Source organism: Tupaia chinensis, unplaced genomic scaffold (assembly GCF_000334495.1).
Source record: "Tupaia chinensis unplaced genomic scaffold, TupChi_1.0 Scaffold000182_1, whole genome shotgun sequence".
Classification (NCBI taxonomy): domain Eukaryota; kingdom Metazoa; phylum Chordata; class Mammalia; order Scandentia; family Tupaiidae; genus Tupaia; species Tupaia belangeri.
Genome location: NW_006159657.1, coordinates 5274884 through 5295547, shown reverse-complemented (window position 1 = coordinate 5295547; position 20664 = coordinate 5274884). Strand labels below are relative to the sequence as shown.

The 20664-nt window shown below is 41.2% G+C and overlaps 1 protein-coding gene across 2 annotated transcripts in view; it reads right to left on the bottom strand.

Moving 5' to 3' along the window:
- Positions 1-20664, bottom strand: part of MRTFB (myocardin related transcription factor B) — a 179883-nt gene that overhangs the window by 43801 nt on the left and 115418 nt on the right. For both annotated transcript variants that reach the window (XM_006146545.2, XM_006146546.2), the window contains 3 exons: positions 7125-7190; positions 4755-4810; positions 2050-2125 (listed from right to left, as the gene is read on the bottom strand). In XM_006146545.2, the coding sequence (XP_006146607.1) occupies positions 2050-2125; positions 4755-4810; positions 7125-7190 (198 nt within the window). The remainder of the gene's footprint in view (positions 1-2049; positions 2126-4754; positions 4811-7124; positions 7191-20664) is intronic.

Here is a 20664-nt window from a genome sequence, read left to right as displayed (position 1 = left end):
GAGCCTAGCATTTCAGTATGTTTCTGTTTCTAGTCTTACTACTCTCCCATCTCCATGAAGCTGAGGCGGGATTTTAGCAGCTGAACTTTAGAAAATAATTCAAGAGTCTTGCTTGCCAAATATCCAATCCAACCAAAATTGAAGTAATGTTACGATATAGCTGGGGGGGAACCAGCAGTTAGTGTAATGGCTATGTCGCTGGACTCCCACGTAGTCGACCGCGGTTCACATCCTGGACCCGGTGGTTTAAAACTCACGCCGGGCGCATGTGCGTGCGTGCCCAAGATCCCGAGAGGAGAATGGAGGAGAAGGGATTGCGGCGTGACCATCCCCCCTGGGGGGTGATTTCTCGCTTTCTGTCTCTATGTCTCTCTCTGTCTGGTGAACGCACGCGCCCTATAGTGAAAACCTCTCCAAAAAAAAAAAAAAAAGATATAGCTGGGGAGTGATTTGAAGACACCTCAAAAATTAAATATTACACATTCTTTCTTATTTCAAAGATCTCAACCTTGAGATATCCTAGAATCATCACTTATAGTTCATTCATATACACTGTTAGGTTTTTATGTGTTGGATGATCTTTTTGTAAAAAAGCAAATGTAATTTCCTTTGATAGTTTATTATATTTGCCTTCATTTTAATTATATTAATAAAGGCTGTTACAGTTACAAAGCTAGTGGGAACAGCACTGTTACTACAAAAATGTACCTAATAGGTCAAGACATTTTCAGGCACAGGAAACCATTTACCTGTTTACTTACCAGTAAACTTGCTTCTTTGAAGATTCACTTATCCCTGACAGCTGGTAGCTGCTCTACTCTACTACTGGGGTTCTGGAAAAGCTTTTTTAGTCCAGTGTACGTCTAAGAACACAACCCAAAGTGGAGAAAGGCACATACCTCTTACCTCTTGTCCCCGGAATGAGGACGACGGGCATATAATTACGACCATAGAGACTAACTAGATACTCGGAATCTCTTTATAATGTCCTTAATGTGGTGCGTCAGCCTGTGTCCACTATGGCATGTTTACTCCCCGAGTACCTTTCACGATGTGTAATTCACTTGTTTTGCTGTTCATTCTCTGTCTCTGCCAGTAGAACGAGAGTCCTATGAAGGCAAGCATAAACTGTCTTGCTCACGGAGTGGGTCTCTAGCACACTGACCAATGAATAGCCTCTAACAACAGTAGCCAGCTCAACTCTGGAAGATTTCATTTTTGGGCACGTCCAAACTTTAGGGTGTTATTTCCTAGGTTGAGATACAATCTAATACTTGGTAACCTCACCCTAATATTGTACAAACTCTAATCCTAATTCTATCGCTAGACTCAGAATCTTCGTTCTACTTAAAAATAGACTATACTGTATGAGAAGTTTTTAGGTTATTTCTGTGTCTTTTTAAGGCCTACCATACATGAGAATATCACAGAATCAAGCTCCTGGTCTTGCTCAATTAGAGAAGAAAAACAACCAGAGAAAATGCAATTTAGAAGATTACATCGGTAGAGAACTCTGTGTCTTTAGAGGGGAAAACCTGGCCTGGGCCTTGGCACTGTCCCTACTGGCCTTGCAAGTGATGAGGCTAGCTGACTGAGACCATTTGGTATAGCAGTCGGATCCAGTTGGACTGTGTAGGTGAGTGGGGACAGAGAAAAAATGCAGGGTGTGGGCGCTGCACTGGGCAACAAGCATACGAAACCCTAGAGGTAGACTGGCTATCGTACCCCTTACAACTTGATGAGTGGGATACATCACTGATTGATAAAGAAATCCTCTGGACCAAAAATGTTTTTCCAGAACAGTACGGTAGAGGGGCCTATGGTACCAGCTGGTGGGGAAGAGTCAGTCCATCAATTGGGTATTTGGAGAATCAAACCTTCCCCATGTATCTAACATAACATTTTAGCTTTGGGTCTTCATGCTGCTATCCAAATTGGAGGATGTCAGCCTGTGGGGTAAAAAGTTATTAAAATGGGAATAAAATAAATGATGAAATTCTCACTTTTCTTGAGAAAATGCAATAAAGTAAGCAGAAATATCATTTTTACCTTCTAAAATGTGCATCCTGACAAGTTCAGAACGATCCGGTCGACTCCGAATCTTGTGTTTCAAAAAGTTTTCAGTCTTTAAGAAAAAAAAAAAGAAAATCTTACAGTAGTTTCATTTTTTTAGGCATTTCACTTAAATAAATCATATATTCTTTTGTCATGTCTTTGGGAGGAAGGAAAGAGCATAAATTAGCACACAGAGGAAGCTATGAACTAATACATGATTTAAACTTTAGCCTTTAAAATCTCACAGACTTGAAGTGTATGTTGGTATAAAATAAGCACTTTATTGACTTGTTTTAAAACTTGGTAAAGTCAAAAGCTTATGATTCTAAAGATGATTTCTGAATAATTTAAATATTTAAAATCAATACTTTGGGTCAAGTAAAAATTAATCTAGATTTTCCTAAAAATCATAATTTTTAAAAATGAGCCCATCTCCTTGATCATATTTTCTTAATAATACATTATACTCCACTCTTAACACATTAAAGAAAATGGGCTTTATATTTTATGAGACTCTAAGAGAATATTATTATTATTTTAAGAGAGATTTTTGCTATAGGGCGTGTGTGAGACAAAGATAAAAGAGAGAAAGCGAGAAATCACCCCCCAGGGGGAAATGGCCATGCCACAATCCCTTCTCCTCCTTCCTCCTCTCAGGATCTTGGGCATGCATGCATGCACACCCGGTGTGAGTTTTAAGCTGCCAGGTCTGGGACTCAAACCACAGTCGATCATATGGGAGTCCAGCAACATAACCATTACGTCATTTTCTGCACTAAGAGATATTGCTGCACTGTGGGAAAACTCTTTAAAACTTTTAGAGTATGTTTCTTTTCATACTGCATGATAGAAGTTTTCCTGAAAACAAAACAGTAAGGGTGAACGTGCATAATGGTACTTTTAAAGAAAAATAACAATGGATGTGTAACTACAATGGTGCTGTCAATAAAGGAGAATTGAATGCAGCAGTGTTCTATGATTTGATCAAATCTGGAGGGGACACGGACCAGGGGTGAAACCACGTCAGTATCTCATGTCTGTCACCTCCTGGCTGTCCCTCTGTAGGGGTAATGAATGGCACTTACTGCCGTATTACGCTTCTAAGAACTGTTGTTATGTTCTTCAAGCAGCACAGTGAAGACATGTGATTTGTCCTTTATGCACAAAATTAGTTACTGGCTTTATTGTTTGTTTTTGTTTTTGCTATGGGGCATGTGCACTCATAGGAGAGAGACAGAGAGAGAGAGAGAGAGAAAGAGAGGAAGAGAGAGAGAAGGAAAGTGAGAAATCATCCCTCGGAGGATGGCCACATGGCAATTGCTTTTCTTCCATTTTCCTCTTGGGATTTTGGGGAAGCACACACATGCGCCTGGTGTGATTTTTCAAGCTACCAACTCTGGGACTTGAATCACAGAGTAGGCTATCTGGGATCCAGCGACTTAACCTCCATGCCACCTGCTGGCCCCACCAGTTACTAGTTTTAAAAGAACAAAATTTGAATGCCATATATTTTCTATAAAACTCCAAGATCAAACTACCTTTTTATATTTTATGAGACTAAATAAGACTAAATAAGAATAAATACTGTCTGTGCCTGTATTCACTATATTTTCTCAATTGACGTAGTTAGGGGTAGGATTGCTACTAGTTCACAGATACAGTAGGATAACAGGGAGAGAGTTTTAAGCTGCCAGGTCTGGGACTCAAACCACAGTCGATCATATGGGAGTCCAGCAACATAACCATTACGTCATTTTCTGCACTAAGAGATATTGCTGCACTGTGGGAAAACTCTTTAAAACTTTTAGAGTATGTTTCTTTTCATACTGCATGATAGAAGTTTTCCTGAAAACAAAACAGTAAGGGTGAACGTGCATAATGGTACTTTTAAAGAAAAATAACAATGGATGTGTAACTACAATGGTGCTGTCAATAAAGGAGAATTGAATGCAGCAGTGTTCTATGATTTGATCAAATCTGGAGGGGACACGGACCAGGGGTGAAACCACGTCAGTATCTCATGTCTGTCACCTCCTGGCTGTCCCTCTGTAGGGGTAATGAATGGCACTTACTGCCGTATTACGCTTCTAAGAACTGTTGTTATGTTCTTCAAGCAGCACAGTGAAGACATGTGATTTGTCCTTTATGCACAAAATTAGTTACTGGCTTTATTGTTTGTTTTTGTTTTTGCTATGGGGCATGTGCACTCATAGGAGAGAGACAGAGAGAGAGAGAGAGAGAAAGAGAGGAAGAGAGAGAGAAGGAAAGTGAGAAATCATCCCTCGGAGGATGGCCACATGGCAATTGCTTTTCTTCCATTTTCCTCTTGGGATTTTGGGGAAGCACACACATGCGCCTGGTGTGATTTTTCAAGCTACCAACTCTGGGACTTGAATCACAGAGTAGGCTATCTGGGATCCAGCGACTTAACCTCCATGCCACCTGCTGGCCCCACCAGTTACTAGTTTTAAAAGAACAAAATTTGAATGCCATATATTTTCTATAAAACTCCAAGATCAAACTACCTTTTTATATTTTATGAGACTAAATAAGACTAAATAAGAATAAATACTGTCTGTGCCTGTATTCACTATATTTTCTCAATTGACGTAGTTAGGGGTAGGATTGCTACTAGTTCACAGATACAGTAGGATAACAGGGAGAAAGAGAGAAGAACATTTAAAAGTGAAGTTTCTTACCCTGGCTCGTTCCAAGCTCTTTATCTGCTCATGGAATGCCGCTGGGCTCTTCAAAGCTGTGGGGGGAAAAGAAATATTTTCTGCAGTAGAAACAGCGGAGTTCATACTTCATTCCAAAATTACAGTCTATCACGTTGATAATCCTATTAGTTCATGTCTACAGTTCCATTTACTTACTAGTTCAGTTTAAGAGATCGATGGAACTTGAAAACTTAATTATGAAGAATTAAAATTATGTATCTCAAAAATAAAACCAGTGAACATTTAGAAGAGTTGTATACATGATGACAATGCAAATATCAAGTTAGACGAATTCCGACTACTAACCAGGGTAAATTTTCATCCCTGAGGAGAACTGTCTGGGGACTCCCTGACAGGGCTGTCTTTTGATGACCATCTAAGCTACTAGAAAAAGCCTGAACATCCTTAGGAGTGATCTCACCTTGAACATGAAGACATACTACACTCCATGGCCACCAAATCTAAGGTACCATTTATTCAGAACCCACATGGTTTAGCTCTGCGGTCAAGCACAGTTGTGAAGCCCTCGCGAGGTAGCATTAGCCTCAGTGCAGACGAAAGGTTCCAAGAGGCTAAGAGTATTTCCGAGGTCTTACAGCTACATGAGGGTCAGAACAGGACTTCAGTCTGAGATTCTGAATATGCACTGCTCATGCTTTTTGTTCTTTACTTTATTACAGTGTAATTGACTCTAAAGACATAAGGACTCTAATATGCTAACTGCCTGTATATTAAACATTCTATAGACTGTCAGTGTGAGGGCAAGCAGTGTTTACCAAAATATCACCTACTATAGCATTTTTATCAATTATCTTTGTAAAATCTTTGTTTCCTTTTAAGGCCAGAGGGTGCAAGAGAGAGAGAGAAAACCCAAAGCACAGGGACTGGTCAAGCCATATTCCTTTATCTCCATTCCTCCATCCTGTCAGGGTTCTGGGCCTGAGTGCCCAGTGGGTTGCTACTGAGGCCAAGATTCAAACTGTGGTCAGCCATGTCAGATCTGGTCTCCTCTGCACAGCACTGAATCACTGGCCGTGCGAAACCCTTTGTGTATATGTCCACCATGCCTGATAACACACTGTACTTACAATTACGGGTAATCGGGTAAGTGGCTGGGATAGGGGACAAAGATTTTTGTACATGTCCACAAAGCCTAACACACACTGTACTTACGATTATGGGTAATCACACACGTGGCTGGGATATGAGACAAAGATTCCTTGGGCTGCCACCTCTAAGACTTGACGAATCAGCCTTTGGAGCATTATTTTCAGCTCTGGTACTTGAAGCACTATAGAAACTCCCAGGGGCCTGGCCCAGTCCGGTCTGGCTAAGGACCAGGTCCTGAAAGCAGATTAGCGCTGACTGAACAGTGGTATCTTAAACAACGTAATTCGATCTTGTTTGGCTGATTGGTTCAGTCAGAAATGTGGCACTGCAGACACTAGATTTAAAGACTGTATATACTCAGTCAAGAGCAGTCCAAAAAAAAAGTTTATTGGGAAGAATATCTATGACAGAAAAGAAAGCATTCCTCACCATAAACTAAGGAACAGTCTAGGGGCTAGCATTGACTCAGAGGACTGGGAAGCATATTGTCATTTCTTTCTAGCGCTTTAAAGCTGAAAAATGTTACATAATAGAAAAGTCCATTTTTAGACAGAATTTGGACACATAATCCTAATAGCCTATACATAATAACCATTCTCCTCCTTCCTCTAAAATATAAAATCAATTCCAAACTTGGTGACAAGAGGTAAAGAGGACAACTTGGACAAATACTCTAAAATTATTCAACTCTCAGAAATTTCTTAAAGGAATAAGCCCTAGGAGACTTGGGAAATACCTGAACTTGGGCCAGGAAGATGTTATTAATTATAACTAGACCGTTATATTAATATGTAAGCGAGATAACACTTAACTATATACAGTAGTATAGCACCAAAGATAATTCATTTCAAGTGAATACATTTCAAGTAGAGGAAGTTTATGAATTAATTTTATCATGTTACTTTTATATAACAAATCTCCACTCCAATAGCAAATGATTACTTCAAGTCGTTTAAAAACTAAAGCGAATATTAAAATTTGAAGTAAGAGTGGACACGAGTCTCATTTTAAAGGTACCCTTGGTATAAAATTCAAGTCCATCTTTTAAGATGCATTTGCTTCTTGAAATGTTTTCCCCATGAGTCCCTTAAGCTGGCAATGCTGATGCCGGGTTTTTCTTTATGAATTCATTTGGCAGCTGTGCGTTGATTAAATGGATACAACTGAAAGCAGGGTTCTTCTGGGACAGGCCCATGTGGGCACATCAGGCTCAGACGACAGTGACGCTGTAATGCTTACGTGGCATGATGCCCTGGTCCACTAGCTGTTCTCTCGTCCTGCGCTGCTGCAGCCTCAGCTGGAGCACTGTGAAAAGGAAAGAATCCCCGTTGGAGTTTGTCGGCAACTGTGGACTCCAGCTTATGCAATTTCAGAAGAGATACAATGAAGCTTTATTAAGTATACTCTATTTCAATTGAACAAGAAAGATATTACCTGCACCATCTACCTTGGAAAAAAAATTATTTTGTGATTTCTGCCGATTTGGTGAACTCTGAAGTTTACCTGGCGTATTTTTTGTTTCGTTATTATTAATTTGATGACTAAAGTTAAGTATTTCTCGTTTAAAAACCACACGATACTTAGTGAATAAAGAGAGGTAGTTGACTTATACATTAAGACTTGTTATTAAATCTCATTCACTGAAGTAGAAATGTGAGATTCCTTGACATTCCCTAGTTATTTAAAAAAAAAAATAAGTACATAGCAAAAACTTATATTAAGGAAAAGATAGGCTTATTTAGAGAGACTTGCCCTAGGGTGTGTGTGCTCACTGGAGACAGAAAGAAGGAAAGTAAGAAATCATCCCTCAAAAAGATTTTTATGCTGCAATCCCTTCTCTTCCATTCTCCTCTCAGAATTCTGGGCACACACACAAGCCCAGCGTGATTTTCAGGTTGACAGGTCTGAGACTCGAACCGTGGTCAGTCATGTGGGATGACAGTGCCTGAACTACTATGCTACCCGCTGCCCCCAGAAACCAATTTAAAATAGCTTTAATGATGCCAAACCTCTTTTTTATTTTAAAAGAGATTTTTGTTATAGGGTGCGTGTACTTGCCGGAGAGACAGAGAGACAGAAAGCAAGAAATCACTTCCCAAGGTGGATGGCCATGCCACAATCCCTTCTCCTCCATTCTTGTCCTGAGATTTTGGGCAGGCATGCTCATACACACTGTGCCCAGTGTGAGTTTGAAGTCACCAGGTCCGGGACTTGAACCATGGTTAACGATGTGGGAGTCCAGCGATGTAATCATTATACCATCTGCAGGTCCCAAGCCTAACTTCTTAACAAAATTTAGGACTATGAGATATTATTGATGAACCAAAAGGAAATTTCTAAATTAGAAATTTCAGGTTTAATAATCTTTGCACAAACATAACACCGTTTCTCAATCTGCAAGTTCTAAGACAGTCACAAATCAATTGACTCCTAATTATTTTAATGCAAATAACAAATGATAAGAACTGATAGAGAACAAGGTATACATCACGCAGTGTGGACATCCAGTTTGACAGATTTCACAGACATTTTTTTGGGAGAGAGACTTTTGGTATAGAGTGTGTGCTCGTGCTGGAGAGACAGCATGAGAGACAGAAAGTGAGAAATCACCCCCAGGGGGGATGGCCATGCTGCAATCCCTTCTCCTCCATTCTCCTCTCAGGATCTTGGGCATGCATGCACACGTCCCTGGTGTCAGTTTTAAGCCTCCAGGTCTGGGACTCGAACTGTAGCTGACTACACGGGAGTCCAAAGATGTAAGCAACATGCCATCTGCTGGTCCCAAATCAACAGATTTTTTTTTTTCCCTCTTAGATTTCTCAAGCAGATTCCTTTTACAGCATCTACACATTTTTATCTGGAAAATGAGCCTATTTTTAAAAAAGAGGAATATATGAAGCAACTTAAATATTTTTGTGTGCCTTACATTCAATTTTAAGATTCCATTTTGAATTTTTTTCAAACCATGGATGAACACCAAAGTTAGGTGATAAATGGTCTGTGTAAAGAATTGTCGATATGCTAAAAAATAAAAAAAAAACATCGCCTACACTTTCTTTTTTTTTTTTTTTTGGAGAGGTTTTTGCTATAGGGTGTGTGTGCTCGCCAGACAAACAGAGAGAGACAGAGAAACAGAAAGCAAGAAATCACCCCCCAGGGGAGATGGCCACACCACAATCCCTTCTCTTCCATTCTCCTCCTGGGATCTTGGGCGCGCACACACACATGCCCGGCGTGAGTTTAAGCCACTGGGTCCGGGACTCAAACCATGGTTGACTACGTGGGAGTCCAGCGACATAGCCATTTCGCTAACTGCTGGTCCCACCTACACTTATCTCTTAAATGGTGGGCGAGCAGACAGAATTCCTTAGTCAGGGTGACAGCTAGGCCCGGAGGCTTCCATTTTGAATTTTTTTCAAACCATGGATGAACACCAAAGTTAGGTGATAAATGGTCTGTGTAAAGAATTGTCGATATGCTAAAAAATAAAAAAAAAACATCGCCTACACTTTCTTTTTTTTTTTTTTTGGAGAGGTTTTTGCTATAGGGTGTGTGTGCTCGCCAGACAAACAGAGAGAGACAGAGAAACAGAAAGCAAGAAATCACCCCCCAGGGGAGATGGCCACACCACAATCCCTTCTCTTCCATTCTCCTCCTGGGATCTTGGGCGCGCACACACACATGCCCGGCGTGAGTTTAAGCCACTGGGTCCGGGACTCAAACCATGGTTGACTACGTGGGAGTCCAGCGACATAGCCATTTCGCTAACTGCTGGTCCCACCTACACTTATCTCTTAAATGGTGGGCGAGCAGACAGAATTCCTTAGTCAGGGTGACAGCTAGGCCCGGAGGCTGGCTGGCCCAGGCTCTTCCTAAGGCCCTGATGCAGGCAGGTGGCGTCTCACACTCTAGAACAGCCCGAGGCCTGACAACGCAGGGACTGTGCCCTTTTATCCCTCATTTTCCCCTTGACCTTGTGCTGACTGCAGAGCACAACTGTATCTTAGATACGTTTCAAAATGAGTCTAAATTAAAAAATGACTTTAAAATATTTTCTTATCATTGCTACACCTGAATTCCATCCTTTACTAAATACAGAAATATGTTTTTTGGTTTTTGTCTGTTTGGGGACATAAGATCACAAAGTTCCATATCCCAGTTCGATCAGAAGCAACTGACATAAGATTCTGTTATGCAGAGTGAAAGAAAAATTAATGAGTTAAGAAAAATACACGCACGTTTCTGACATGAGAATGTTTTGTGATCCTTTGAATCAATTGTGTCCAACACAAAGATCCTTTCCCTGATACTTACGGCTTACTGGGGACAGCGTGTTCCCACTGGGTGTCACTAGGAATGAAAGCCACCCAGGAGCGACCCGGGGACCTGAGGGCACCCAGACCCTGTGCACTCTAACGTACTTCTGTGAATGCTGGGCTGATGCTTCTCTGCATGTCAGGTAGACATTCCCGTGAAGCAGAAACCCAGAAAGGAAACTTAGAGGAGGAAAGGATTAGAACAATAGTTCAAAGGTGGGCACCTCTGGGACATGATGGTCCTCATCTGTGGGAGAATCCTCAAAGGAAGGAGTAATAATAATGCAAATATTAACAGTTCCTGTTTTTGGTTTCAAACAAATAAAACAAAAAAGCACCATACTTGCGAGACAACTGTATCAAACACAATGCATACTTTCGGGAGAATGGCGTCACTGAATGATGCATGCACTGACAACGACTCGATTTGCAAATCACCAGCTCACCAGTTCTGGGGCGTCTCCTGACTGCAGGTTGGGCATGCTGGCATCCTCAGGCACCAGGACCGCAGCCTTGTCAGCCACACCATCTTTGACTGGCAATCACATTTTCATGCACAAAATGGATGTATGTCACTCTGACCTGTTTCCAACTCCTAACACCACTGACACCCAAATGTGTGGGTTTGTCCCTCACACCTACCAATTCTCCAACCCTTTGGACTCTGCCTTGGTGTTCAACAATTCGATTCAGTGCAACTCTGACACCATGTACCTTGAGTTACCGTCAGCTAAAGGCCTCCATCCTACAAGACTGCCCTCATCTCGGATGCCGACTGCTAGCCTAGGCCCCCACACTTCTGACCCACAGCCCCCTCCTCAGGTTTGACAATTCTCTAGAACGGCTCACTGAACTCACGAAGGCACATTATTTACTACAAACAGGTACAACTCAGGCACAGCCCAGTGGAAGAAACCCACAGGGCAGGGTATGCAGAAGGAGATGAGAACTCCCGTGCCCTCTGATCCTGTGGCCCTGTTGGTGGCCCAACCTGAAGCTATCTAGGGGCCCCCAGTTACATTTCATCTCCTAAGCATACAAAAAACACTCACTCTGGAGATTCCAAGGGTCTTAGAAAGAAGCTCTGTGTCAGGAACTGGGGACTAAGACCAATCTTCATTCATTCAAAAAAAAAAAAGAGGCAAAAACCTCTATCAAAAAAAAAGAATTATTCATTTAACTTTATTGCTATTATTTTAATTTTACTATAGGGTATGTGCGTTCACCAGAGAGCTCTTATCATCTCTTAAAAGGATTTTAAGATAATCTGTGCCAGGAACTGGGGACAAAGACCAAATATACATTTCTTTTTCTTTTTTAAAATTTATTTAGGGACCAGCACACGGCATAATGGTTATATCACTGGATTCTCACATGGTTGCCCACAGTTAGAGTCCCAGACTCTGTAGCTTGAAACTCACACCAGGCACATGTGCGTTATGTGCCCAAAATCCTGAGAGGAAAACAGAGGAGAAGGGATTGTGATATGGCCATTCCGGGTGTGTTTGTATGTGTGTGTGTGTGTGTGCATGTGTGTGCGTGCGTGTGTGTGTGCATGATTTCTTGTTTTCTGTCTATCTTTCCTGTGAGCGCATATGCTCTATAGCAAAAATCTCTCTAAAAAAGGAATTATTTGGACCAGTCGATGGCGCAGTGGTTAGGTCATTGGACTCCCACATGGCTGATCTTAGCTCCAGTTCTGGTCCTGGTAGCTTGAAACTCATAGTGGATGAACGTGTGTGTGTGTGTGTGTGTGTGTGTGTGTGTGTATGTGTGTGTGTGTGTGTGTGTGTGTGTGTGTGTGTCCAAGATCCCGGGAGGAGGAGGAGGAGAAGGGATTACGGTGTGGCCATCTCCCCTTGGGGGTGATGTCTCACTTTCCCTCTCACTGTCTCTGCCTCTTTCGCTCTGGTGAACACATGTGCCCTAAGGTAAAAACCTCTACGAAAAAAACCCCAAAAAACGTGAGCCAGCAGGTGGCATAATGGTTATATTGCTGGAGTCCCATGTAGTAGACCGCAGTTTGAGTCTCAGACCTTGTAGCTTAAAAACTCACACTGGGCACATGTGTGTGCATTCTCAAAATCCCAAGAAATGGATGGAAGAGAAGGGATTGTGGCATAGCCATTCCCCCTGGGCAGTGATTTCTTGCTTTCTGTCTCTCTCTGTCTTTCAGACGAGCACACACACCCTATAGCAAAAATTTCTATTTTTTAAAAAAGAACTATTCCTTTTAACTTTATTTATTATTATTATTACAATTTTAATTTTGCTATAGGGTATGTATGTTTACCAGAGACAGAGAGCAAGAGAGAGAGAAAGTAAGGTCTGGGACTCAAAAAACAGTCGGCCCTGGGGGAACCTAGTGTCTTCATCATGACGTCACCTGCTCGCCCCTACATTTATTATATCACGATATTATAGATACCAATCACCAAATATTACAACAAAACAACAAGCAAACATGAAGCATTTGCATTTTCCATATGGCCAATCAAGCAAACAACCCCACTTATGTGCTGGAGGCAGGAGACTAGTCTTCCCAATGAATCCGCTCATCACTGTCTGAACAACCTTCCCAAGAAGCAAGAATATCCCTGCAAGTATTACTCAAGTGGTTGTGGCCATCAGCCTCCCCCAGACAGGTTCACTTATTTAGAGCTCATCTGCTGGGTGGGAAAGAGCAGCAGGTGTGAACGGAAGATCTGTTTTTAAACGAAGATGACAGGAAGAACATGAGGGAAAAGAAGAGGCAGACTGCAAGTACCTAGTCATGCTGTTAAGTCTGCTCATTACCCAGCTTTTTATAGTTTTCGTCTATGCCCACCGGTGGGCAGTACTGAACACATCACACTGAATGTGAGGCATGACGCCCTGCCCAGAGACTCAGGTACATCGCTTTTGGGTTTGCATTAAAACAAAATTCTGTTATTCATTCATAACAAATGCAACCAGTCATTTGAAACTTAACAAAGGTTCATCTAAGAATTACTGGTTTACAAAAAGTATCAAACACATAGGTATAGGCTCAAAATTTTAAAAAATGTCAAACGTCCCTCTAGTACTTTTCACTCAACTCAGTAAAGAAAAATTCATGTATAATAAGTGACAACAGGGTCTGCAGCCTAGAGGCTGAACACCCACGGCCGGGAAGGACACAGCGTGGATGAGGCAGACAGCGTACTTGTCACGTCACGCTAGCGGAGCTGGGTAGCATTTGTTGCAGCTTACCCACAGTGTGAAGGGACAGAGAGACCCTCGACACAGAAAACCTGCCTCTTTTCATGACCACAGGGGCATGCACAGTTGTGGGATCAAGCTGCTTTACCCCGTTTCTCAGGGACCTTTCTGGATTAAGCCTGGAGACCACTCTCCTCACTTTGCAGCCTCCATGCTCACCCTACGGTGTCCAGTCTGCTTGGAGGGAGAGAAGGCACAGGTCACTGAATGTTCCTCGGTCTGTTTGAAGACCAAGCACAAACTGGCATGTTTGCTGACCCCTGGGAGATCACACGTTTTGCTCGTGTTGACAACACTTCATTTCCGTAGCTGCAAGCCGAAGGCCAGACATTGGCCTGGGACCACTTTCCTGCCACAGTGGCGCACAGCTGACCATGAGGCCAGTCTGCTGGTAAAGGCCTTCTAGCTGAAAACAGAACTGGAGTGCATTCTGCCGAGTCGAGCAGCCGGACTGCGCTATGGGGATCCAACAACACAGCCTCCGTCCTAGCAGCTGACTGACTAGCACTCAGTTTCCTCAGGCCCATCTTGCACATCATCTCACGGAAGAGATGAATACACATAAAGCTACAGAATTCTCCGAATTCTCACACACTGGGTGACTGAGTGGCTACGTCCTATCTGAAAACAAAGAACACAAGCAACACAGTTAAAAAGAATGTCACAACTGCTCACATTTGTAAGCTCTCAAAGAATGTGTTATCTCTAAAAATGTAGAGACTAAACAATCCAACTCGAGGTCCTCCATTCTTAAGTTTAAAATTAGGGTTTTCAAACAGGATTTAAACCTGTTTGATTTTCTCAAGGGAAAAAACGGGCAGGCATAAAAATTTGATCTCATTTGTCAGCAAAACATTGACCCCAATTTGAGAATTCTCTATCAGCTGTATATTTCTGGATGATAAAACTCACAAAAGGCATATTTCTAATTAAAATAAATAATATATTTTAAGAGTGATGGATGTTCATTACACAAAATTGGGAAATATAAAAAAACAGGAGGAAGAAACTAAAAAAGAAAATCACTGGGGCCAGCAATTGGCATGGTAGTTGGGGCACTGGACACTCCTACATGGCTGACCATGGTTGCTTGCTTTCTCACTTTCCCTCTTTCTCTCTCTCTCTCTGTCGAAATTAAAATAAACAAATGAAGAAATAAAATTAAATAAATAATTCTTTTAAAAAAAAAAGAAAATCACTAATAATGTCATCACTCAGAGAGACACAACCACTGTTCTGTTACCACATTGGTATATTTCCTCTGTCTTTTATGTAAGTGTAATTTTTTTTTTAAAGAGAGATTTTTGCTATAGGGCACGTGTGCTTGCTGGAAGGACAGAGAGAGACAGAGAGACAGAAAGTGAGGAGTCAGTCTCCCTCCCCAGGTGGGGGTGGCCACGCCACAGTCCCTTCTTCTCCATTCTCCTCTTGGGATTGTGAGTCTGCATTCACATGCACCTGGTGTGAGTTTTAAGCCACTGGTTCCAGAACTCGGACCATGGTAGACTACCTGGGAGTCCAGCTATGTAACCATTACGCCATTTGCTGGTTCCTCTAAGCATAGTTTTTGACCCTCTGCTTCTGTTGGGTTATCTGGAAAGTCATGATGTATTTCTGCATAGAAAAACACGTCATGGCTTTCCCGATGACCTAATATGTGCTGTGAGCACACCTGCAGCCGATGATGAGCATCTTAACTGTTTCACGGCTGCATACACGATTTTGTCCAGTGGACATGCTACGGTTTGCTGAATGTTCCCCGCTTGTCACTTAGGTTGTTTCCAGGTTTCACAGCTATAAATAATGCTGTGGTAGAACTTTGTGTATAAAGCTTTTCTTCTTGTTTCCAGTTATGTCCTTAATTTAAATTCCTGGGAGGAAGAACATCCTTACACATAAGGGTCTATACATAAGGCATGATCATAATGTAATGAGACTAATTCCTTCATGTATCAGACAAACCATCATCTTTTCAAATTATAATAGACGTATGAGAACATGGATATAGGTGACCGTATCATAATTTTGTGTAGAAAAGAAATTTTAATTAATTATTGAATTTTCCTAAGGAGCTGTGTGTCTTATTGATGGGGCTAATATTCATGGTACCCTATTCCTTTTTTTTGGGAGAGTTTATTTTTTTTTTGCTATAGGGTGCGTGAGCTCGCCAGAAAGACAGAGAGAGACAGAGATATAGAAAATGAGAAATCACCCCCCAGGGGGGATGGTCACGCCGCAATCCCTTCTCCTCCATTCCTCCTCTCGGGATCTTGGGCACACATGCACATGTGCCCGGCGTGAGTTTAAGCCACCGGGTCTGGGACTCGAACTGCAGTCGACTACGTAGGAGTCCAGCAACATAGCCATTATGCTAACTGCTGGTTCGTCCTATTCCATTTTGACAAGGAGAAAAATGCATATAATTTTGTAAATTTTACTAATTGCTTATTCTTTGTCACAATAGATAAAAAAAAAATATTATGTCAAGAGATCTGTCCAAATTTGCTTTAGTTTTATACAAAAAAAGTAAATATTTGCTTTTAATCACTGTTTAAAAAAATGAAAGTTTGGGGCCAGCAGATGGCATAATGGTTATGGGCTGAACTCCCACATGGCTGACCATGGTTTCAGTCCAGGACTCAGTGGCTTGAAACTCACACTGGGTACATGTGAGTGCATGTCCAAGATCCGGGGAAGAGAATGGAGGAGAAGGGACTAAGGCATGGTCATCCCCCCTACAGAGTGATTTCTCATTTTCCTGCTCACTGTCTTTGTCTCTCTCTGTCTAGTGAGCTATGCACCCTAAGGCATAAACTTCTACAACAACATAAAAAGAAAGTTAGCTTACTTGGTAAAAGCTGGAAATGTAATTTTTACCACCACAAATAGTTTAGATATTAGAAGACTTCTTTTACTTCCTTCTGCTGCTTCTTAAATGATTTAAAATGCTTTCAGAACAAATTTATTAAAGAATTATTTAACTTTATTATTTATTAATTATAATTTGACCAGAGAGGGACAGAATGAGAGAGGGAAAGGGGAGGAGGTGAGAAAGCAAACCGCCAGGTCCGAGACTCGAACCGTGGTCAGCCATGTAGGAGTCCATCATTTAAAACCACCACGCCACCTGCCAGTCCCCAGAAAAAAATTTTAAGATTAGTGTGTATATAAAAATATATTAAAATACAATAACTTCTTTCGTGTAATACCCCAATGTAAAATTTTCAGCTACTTTTAGAGTGAAGGTTATATATCTGTTGTCTTTTGTTTTCATAAAAATGTTTGGAAATTTCCTTAATATGCTGTAACGTGCATTTTAACACTTAAACACACACACACACACACACGTGGCATAATAATAACACAGAGAAGTTTAGCATAAGTTAAGCAAGCCAAAACAGTACAGCTAGGACTGGGGAGTTTGTGAAGGCACACTGGAGGATTGTATGTTACAAAAATAAGGTAGAAATGACACTTTCTGGGAAATGGAATTGCAGGCAGCTATGGGCCTGGAGTCCTTTATGAACAGCTGGATTTCAGTTACGTGTCATAAAGGAAGGTGGGTAAAGGAGGGGAAGGGCAGCTATTTACAAGTTAGAGAAACGATCCAATGCGTATTATTTAATTGTAGGTTTTTTATAAAATAAACTTCAGAATCATAAAGAGGAAAGAAAAAACATGGGACCAGCAGACGATGTAATGGTTACGTTGCTGGACTCCCATGTAGTCAACTGTGGTTCAAGTCCTGAACCTGGTGACTTAAACTCACGCCCAGCCCTGTGCATGTGCGTACCTAAAATACCGAGAGGAGAATGGAGAAGAAGGGAATGCAGTGTGGCCATCCCTACTAGTGGGCGATTTCTTACTTTTTGTCTCTCTGGTGAGTGCACATGCCCTATAGCAAAAGTCTCTCTTAAAAACAAAAAGAAAGAAATAAAGAAAAAGAAAACCAAATCCAAAAACCTGGGCAGTCAAGTAAGGCTAAGTAAACCAGAGGCAAAAGCAAAGATAGAAAACTAAAGAATATCCTGGGAACCAGCAGTTAGTGTAATGTCTATGTCGCTGGACTCCCACGTAGTTGACCGCAGTTCGCATCCTGGACCCAGTGGCTTAAAACTCACACCAGGCGCGTGTGCGTGTGTGCCCAAGATCCTGAGAGGAGAATGGAGGAGAAGGGATCACGGCGTGATTTCTTGCTTTCTGTCTCTATGTTTCTCTCTGTCTGTCTGGTGAGCGCATGCGCCCTATAGCAACAACCTCTCAAAAAAAAAAAAATGAAAAAGAAAACTAAAGAATATCCTAGAACTGAGTATATATCGATTCTTAAGTCAATACTAGGCAATAAACATATCTTGGTTTTGGTTATTTATTTTTCAAACAGATGTATGAGTACTTAAGAAAATGAAGTGGCTGGACTTTGGCAAAAAAATGTATTATGTATTGCTTAAATAGCATTAAACGAGAGGCCTGAGCCTATGGAACCAAGACAATTTAGAAAAGTCAACATTCTCATATTATCTATTGAGTCTAAATACAGAAGAAATTAATTGTCCTCCATTTAATCCCTCTTTCCATGTGTCACTTAGAACTGCATTTATTTCATCATGTAAGGACAAACCACATTTTAAAAAAATGTATACTGAAAGGATAAAAGAATGATGAATTATTACTTTTCTTTTAAAATAAGTGTTTAACTGGTGGTAGCTAACTTTTGACACTTGGTGAGAATAAGCACTTTTTCCTCCCAAATACAAAAAACATAAGGATTTAAAAAATTTAATTCCACACACACAAAAATCATGGATTTAGAGTTTTTGTTGTGAATGGCTTAGTTTGCACTCAAAGGGGAAGAAATTGCCTCCTGAAGGGTTTCCCTCTGAGCCCGGGACTCAGAAACAGACCACTATCTGTACTGCTAGCATCCTGATTTAAGGGTCCATGTGTTGTAATACGCTCTTCTTTTAGTTAAAAGAAAAGTGCATGTGCACATAAAGGGATTAAAAAGAGAAGTGAAAATCCATCCATCCATCCCACTGCAGACCTCTAATCCTTCTCCCTGGAGGAGTCACTGTTAGATTTCCATGGCTCCAGAAAAGGTTTTGTGACTCTTCCAGGAATATTATGCAAATTATGTAAAGGAAATACACTGGGTGGGATATTACTCATGTATTGTACTTTGGTCATTTGCTTTAAAAAATAACATGGAATCGGGACCTGCAGTTGGTGTAATGGCTATGTCACTGGACTCCCATGTAGTCTACCGCGGTTCAAGTCCCGGACCCAGTGGCTTAAACTCACGCCGGGCCTATGTGTGTGCGCACCCAGGATCCTGGGAGGAGAATACAGTAGAAAGGATTGCAGCATGGCCATCCCCCCAGGAGTTGATCTCTCCCTTTCTGTCTCTCTGTCTTTCTGGTGAGCGTACACGCCCTATAGCAAAAAACTTCTTAAAAAGAAAAACAAACAAAACAAAAAACAACATGGAATCTAGCACTTTCTGCTAATGACTCTATCGAACACACACACACACACACACACACACACACACACTTATGTTACCAGATTGTTTTATGATCATAAACAATGCTACAATGAACATCCTTATTCATCTTTGGGGAGGGCATCCCTTGATGGTTGTTGTGGTTTAGGTAATGGTTTATCTCCCAGAGGTTCATGTTGTAGAATTTGGTCCCCAGTGTTGGTAGTAGCATTGGGAAGTAGTGGGACTTAGTAAGCAATGGTGGATCATGGAGGCATCACCCTCATGAATAATTAATGCTATCTTGTGAGATGGAGTGAGTTCTAGCTCTCATGAGAACGGGTTAGTTCTGTGAGAGTGGGTAGTTATGAAAGGAACATGGCTGCCCCCAGGTCTCTCTGCACATGCTTGCTGACCTTCCTGCTTGTGTTGGCCATGTTGTGACACAGGACCAGACAACTCCATGCTCTTGGACTTTCCAGCCACTAGAATCCTGAGTCAAATAAACCTCTATTCTTTATAAATTACCCAGTCTCAGAGATTTCTGTTAGCAACACAGTAACAGACTAAGACAATGATATTGGGTTATCGGAAAAGTCATGACACATTTTTGCTAAGAAAAACATAGAAAAAGTACATCACAACTTTTCCCACAACCCAATATATCTGCAGATTATGTTTCTAATAGTGAAACATGCATTTAAAACTTTAATAGGGTCATTCTGATATCCAAATAGTTGCACCAATCAATAGTCTCTTTACAGGTTGGTTCTTACTCTTCTTCACAATATGTATCAACATGTTTTAAGGCAACAAAGATTATCTCCTTTCACCCAGTGTATTGGTGAAAATGTGTCAAACAAAAAAAAAGGTGGTGACAGTGATAAAAATAGTTTTTTGTTTTTGCTCAATGAGGAGATACAGTGGTTGTCAGAAGCTCAGGTTAAGTACTTAAAAAGATAAGAGAGATAATGTAAAGTACTAATGAGCTAATCAAGAAAACGATGATTAATGTGTGCTCATGAAAGTGTAATAATTTTTCTATAATTGGTGATGAGGCATCTTGAAAACCTAGTTGAAATGGATATGACATACATATTTACTTATAAATTTTGTAGACTATTTCTGGGTGGCAAAAACAATTTTGAGAGTAGAAACCTTAAGCACAGAATTTATTTTTTTCTTCAACTCCAAAATAACTGAGAGGTATAACAGATAGATTTGATATATATTTAGAATAAAATCAACAGTGTACAGTAAGGGAATGCATGTTACATTTGAAGGAGAAAGAACTCAGTTGATTCCTGGGTTTCAGGATTAAACACCTGGGTAGACCATTTACTAAGAAAGGGGACATATGCTGGCCATTGGAAAGCTCTGTCTTGGACATGCTTGAATCAGAAGTGGAGATGTCAAAGTGGCAACTGGCTCTATGGATCAAGGTTTCAGAAGGTAGGTCTTGGCAGAAAATTAGAGTATAGAAGTAATCACTTGCATAGTATTTGAAGCCATAGAGTCTGCTATGGTAGACAATATAAGCAGGAAAGGCAAAAGAAGCCCATCCAGGACTGAGCTCCCAAGAAAGCCAACAATTAAAAATCCATTTAAGGGGACCAGCAGTTAGCGTAATGGCTATGTTGCTGGACTCCCATGTAGTCGACCGTGGTTTGCGTCCCGGACCCGGTGGCTTAAAACTCACGCCGGGCGCGTGTGCATGCGTGCCCAAGATCCCAAGAGGAGAATG